This window comes from Nestor notabilis, unplaced genomic scaffold, assembly GCF_000696875.1.
Source record: "Nestor notabilis isolate BGI_N333 unplaced genomic scaffold, ASM69687v1 scaffold4399, whole genome shotgun sequence".
NCBI classification, from domain to species: Eukaryota; Metazoa; Chordata; class Aves; order Psittaciformes; family Psittacidae; genus Nestor; species Nestor notabilis.
In genome coordinates, this window is record NW_009943112.1 from 53,364 (window position 1) to 58,765 (window position 5,402).

At 37.2% G+C, this 5,402-nt stretch overlaps 1 protein-coding gene across 1 annotated transcript in view; it reads left to right on the forward strand.

The window, feature by feature from the left end:
• The window catches only part of LOC104411334 (macrophage mannose receptor 1-like), a 30,193-nt gene that overhangs the window by 10,276 nt on the left and 14,515 nt on the right, over nucleotides 1-5,402 (forward strand). Inside the window, exons 12-18 of the mRNA XM_010021727.1 lie at nucleotides 415-619; nucleotides 1,009-1,130; nucleotides 1,881-1,968; nucleotides 2,624-2,768; nucleotides 3,222-3,257; nucleotides 3,346-3,515; nucleotides 4,373-4,440. Of these exons, the coding sequence (XP_010020029.1) occupies nucleotides 415-619; nucleotides 1,009-1,130; nucleotides 1,881-1,968; nucleotides 2,624-2,768; nucleotides 3,222-3,257; nucleotides 3,346-3,515; nucleotides 4,373-4,440 (834 nt within the window). The remainder of the gene's footprint in view (nucleotides 1-414; nucleotides 620-1,008; nucleotides 1,131-1,880; nucleotides 1,969-2,623; nucleotides 2,769-3,221; nucleotides 3,258-3,345; nucleotides 3,516-4,372; nucleotides 4,441-5,402) is intronic.

Here is a 5,402-nt window from a genome sequence, read left to right on the forward strand (position 1 = left end):
GGGGGCCACCAACTTTCACTCTGGGGACCCAAGCAGTGAGGACCCAAGAAGAAAATTATAAAATAGTAGTTTAGACACTATTTTGGCATCAAGTGGCAGAAACACCAGTGCAACTTACCATTTGTGCTAAAGGGATTAAGTCAGAGATCACGGTAACTCCTTCCAGTACACTGCCTGGGACTGCATGTGTCTACTGGTATCATTCACTCTTTGTTGTTTGATGGTGTTGATAAGTGATTCATGGTATAATGTAAAAGGAATGTGATGAAATTTCTCTTCAAGATTTAGTTGAAATGCATGTGAGCAACTGTGAGCTATTGGCATCCAAACACAGTGGGGACAGGTTACTCTTAAGTAACATATGCTTTGAGAAGATGCTGGCATTTATCAATAAGGTTTGAAAATTTTGTTTCACAAAGGAAGGGAGCCAGGCTGTGTGGCCATGATAACAGGAACTTCAGCTGGATTATGGGATGTTTTGAACTGTGAAGAAAACAACATGTTTCTCTGCAAGCAGCTGGTAGAGGGAGTGACACCCCCTCCTCCTCCAACAACGACCCCTCTCCCATCGTGCCCAGAGGGATGGCAATCTGTTCCTCAGAGCAGCTCCTGCTTCAAAGTAGGTGTTAAATTTCTGAATGCAAATGCTTGTCATTTCAAATGAGAATATATTTCATGTATGCATAGAAGGTGGATTTTACCCTGCCTACCTGATAGGTAGTCTATTGTAACACATCTCCAGCATCACCAAGTAGCGTGGCTGGGAAATGCTAGGAAGTGCTTTATATAGGTTGAACTAAAGTTTGGAGTCACAAGAGTCTGAGATGACAGGAAGAGCAAAGTTGCCATAATCAAATTTGATAGATGACCACAGGCTTATGGTCGCACAATCAAATACTAAGTGATAAAACTAGAGACCAGGAGACTAGAAGAAAGATAGAAGCCCAGAATTCTGTTTCTAAATTTCTGTAATACCCAGCACAGTATTTAGTGGTCCATTTTTTATAGATTTTTCAGGAAGGAAGGGAGAAAATGCAGACGTGGTTTGGTGCAAGAGATTTTTGCAGAGCCATTGGAGGAGATCTAGCATGTATCCACAGTGAAGAAGAACAAAACCTAATAGCTGGCTTGTAAGTATCTGCGTAGTCCATTGTTTAAACAAAGCACCAAAAAAAAAAAAAAGTTTCTGAAAGACAGAAATGATCAATTTCTACTTTGCAAGCTGGTGTATATATTTGCAAAGTGGCAGAAGGAAATGGGTAGAAAGAGGTCAGCAAAAGTGTTTCTTGGTAGGCCTCTTGGAAGGTGGTGTTACGCATTGAAGTAGCCTGAAGTAGCCTTCTTGAACAAAAATGCAAGAAGGATCATCAAAATTGGTTTCATCTAAGTTTAGTTCAAAGAGATAGAACTGATCTTTTTAGCTCATTTGTATTCGATCAGCAGATGAAATACTCTTGAGTAAAGGAAGAGTTTGTGCTGTTTTCCTTCCTTAGTTAAGGAGGGAAACTGGGAGATTGAACCTGGCCTATTGATGTGCTTATATAAATGTTTACCTCAAGCCTATAAGTACAAACAGGTCTGAATTTGGATGCTTAAGCTACTTGGTGGAACCAAGATCTTAAAATATATCTGCATTTAACTCAGTATTTCTGGACTTGTGACACCACACCTGTAATCTTTCCCATGAAGCTCTGTTTCACTGTCACATACAATGCCAGGGCATTTTTTTGTCATGTGACAATTGAATGATTACTTTATATGAAAGTCTCAGATGATACTGCAAGCATCAAAACACATAAAACATAAGAATAATGTAACGATATATGTTCTCTTTCTCTATTTCACACTGTGTCTGATTGTCTATATTTGTAATCATTCAGAAAGAGAGATTATCTTCACTTATCCTACTGGATGGGTTTAAGTGCTTTGGACTCCGATGGTGGATTTACATGGAGTGATGGCTCACCAGTGAGTAAATAATTTATTTTTCCAGCTTTTTGTCTGATTTTCCCTGGAAGTCTTGGCAAACAGCTCTCTCAACTCCTCCTTTTTTTACTTTTGATAGTCCATACTTTTAGATAACAGTATGACATTTAGAGTAATGAAATAACACCAAAGGTGATGGAATATCTCTATTGATCTAAACAAATCTGGTTGTACAATTCTCTATATTCCCATTTGTCATTTTCTGTTAAAAATAATTTTGTATGTCTACACAAGTTAGGCTTTGTTTCTCTCACTGTCTTAAGTAGATAAGGTCTGCACAGCCCAAGTCCATATGACAGCACTGATGGATGATTTTAGGTTGAAACATCTGAGTGGGATAAGCAACCCAGGGGTCAGAGGAGGCTACTTTGATACTTCTTTCTAAAGCTTGATAGAAGAACTTCATGTCTCTTGATAACAAAGAAGTCAACAACTTCTTTTCTGACTAACAAGGCTTATAAGTACACAGACAACTCATGCTATGCAAGAATCATACTTCTTGTTGCAAGGTCTGGCATCAAAGCACAAGACAGACCATGAAATCAAATGAGCTACATTCTTCTTTAACAGGGTGATGTATGAGACAATTGTTTTGCTTTAAAAGGAAGACAGTAACAAGACTGTGTTTCCACTACAGGTAAATTTTGAAAAATGGGCAAATGGCGAACCAAACAATTATGATGGAAATGAAAAATGTGGCGTGTTTAATGGCTACAGTTACATGAATTGGAATGATTTATTTTGTGAACATATGCAAGGCTATGTTTGTCAAATAAAAAAAGGTAAGATAACTTTCTTCCTTAAGCAACTTTTAGAGGCTTATAGGAATATCCTTTCCAGGTAAGATCACACTATCTGCATGTATTAGAGCCAGATGTGCTATCAAGCACAATGAAATACTTAATGCATTTTAATTTAAGTAAAAGCAGTTGAAAACAATGAATTCATCCATGAGATACACATGTAAGTTTGGGATGTATATGCAGCAAGTTAAAGAAGTGAAACACAGAAGCCTAAATTTGAGTGTAGTTTCTCTAACCTTAACTTGTGATCAACACTAACATGGTATTTTGCTGAGTGTTAACACCTTTTTCTCAGGTATTCTGAGAAATTGTGTGACAAAAATAAGCCAGAATAATATTTTATTAGTGGGAACTAAAATTCTAATACCTGTATAAATACATTTAATTGAGAGATGTCTTAGAAACATACTCAGTTGTTGATTTATATTGCAGGAGCACCACTGAAACCAGAGCCTGCTTCCATGTTCAGTAAGTCTTGTAGTTCCAGTAGCAGAAATTAATTAACATATAATGATATTAATTTCTATGACAGACCTCTTGATGTTTTACCTTGCAGATTATGAATATGTTGTGGGTGAAGATGACTGGATAATATATAATCATAAGGAATACTACTTCAGCAAGGAACCAATGCCTATGGAAAAAGCCAGGGACTTCTGCAAGAAGAATGGTGGTGATCTTGCTGTCATTGAGGGTGAAACTGAAAAAAATTTTCTTTGGAAATATGTAAGAAACATGTTTTATTTAGAAAAATGCACTGTTCTGTCCTGCACTGAAGCACCTTTTTCAGCTGGCTTGTGAAATATTAGGAAATGGTCCCCATCATAAAAAAATCAGTGTCACCTTTCACGGGCTTAGGTGCTTTACCGTAATCATTATTCTGCTAAATTGCTACATGTAGACAAATCCTTGCTTCTTTTCAAGAACATTCTCAGGCTGCAACTTTCAAAAAGTCTTTCTTTGTTTAGCTGCAGCCACATTTACTGAGTATGTTTTGCTTTCCAACTCATTCTCTTTACAGAATTCAAGAAAAGCTTTTTCCCTTTTTTGTCAAAATAGATTTCAGATTTTTGTAAAAGATTTAAACCAGAATATTTTCTAGAAGAGAATAACCTGATGGTGATATACTCTTTTTTGGAAATAGTTTCCTACTATTAAACCCAAATATGATTTCATTCTATCCTCCACATGATTAAGTACTAAACCCCATCATTTGCTTGTTGTCTTTCAGAACTATTCTCACTATGCTTTCCCAAAAGTCTTAAAATTATTACTTTATTTTATAACCTGCTTAAGAGGTCATTCTTATCTTCTTAACATAGCTTTTTGTCCCATTTCTTTTTCATTCCATTCTACTTAAAAAACCCCCCAAAACTTAAATACTGGAATTTTGAAGAAAATTCTGCATTTTGCAGTTCAGGCACAGATTCCCACAACTCCCTGCACTCTGCATACTATGCAATTGTACAACTGAAACCAAAGCATTTTTTGAGAGCTTGCTTATTTTATTTGAGATCTGTTTTCTTACAGTTTATTAAAATTCTTTTTTGTTTGTTTGGTTGATTTGTTTATTTTTGTTTTAGGCTTTCTATAAAGACTGGGGAAATAACTTTTATATTGGTTTAAGTGTGAGCCTTGACAAGACTTTCCGGTAAGTAAAAAAACCCCTAATTTGTCAGACTCATAATTTGAATATTTGACTGTCTCTAAGAGGCTGTTGAAGTTCAGTAACAGTCACAACCTGTCTACAGCTATGTTTTGGCATAAAGCTTTAAAGTATGACCCTGGTCCTCAGGGAAGCACTTCTCTTGTAATATTTTCGCTATCAATTTCCTCTAAATTTGTTTCTATACTTTCCTTTTGTATTGTGAGGCTAAGATGTTCACTCACAATCAGTGCAGTGTCACCCCCTTTGTTAGATGAAAGACAGAATTGGTTGGAGGTCTCTAGGAAGTGGCAGATGGTACTTGCAGACATTACTGAATATTCAAATATCAAAGAAAAAGAACCCTCAAAACCTGCAGTGAGAGTCATCGTGGTATTTTTTAGAGGTTAAATGTCAATACTGGAGAACCTTTGGAAGGCAATTTTCAGACGATTGTACTGTTGGAGTCCAAGGCAGGACAGCTTCGAGCTACATGGAGTCATTACTCTTCTACAGATGTCTTGGGAAACAAAGTGTCCTGAGAATGTGCTAAATCTCCTCTGAAGCATCAGATGAGTTATAGGCACATATCGCCTGTGGCAGTCTTCTTCCCTTCCTACTCCTCACCTTTTTCTAGTCACTACTCCTGGGATTTGAAGCTTGGTCATATGAGTTTCAGCCTCTTCATTTCAATCTTTCCTCTGTTGTCTCAGGATGTCTTTTCTGGCCACAAGCCACAGAGACCGGACAGTCTCATCTCCTGGGGCTCCTACTTTCTACATCACACCCACTGCTCAAAAACCATTGTTGTTTGTCTAGTTCTCCATTGCTCCCTCACCAGTTTCATCCTCCTCCCTGATGGATGGTGGTACTGTTATTTGTCTTTATAATATTTCTCCTGGTTTATTATGTACTGTTTTTTCCTATTTGGCTTGGGAGATTTGAAAGTGGAAGCAGCTGGGCATCCT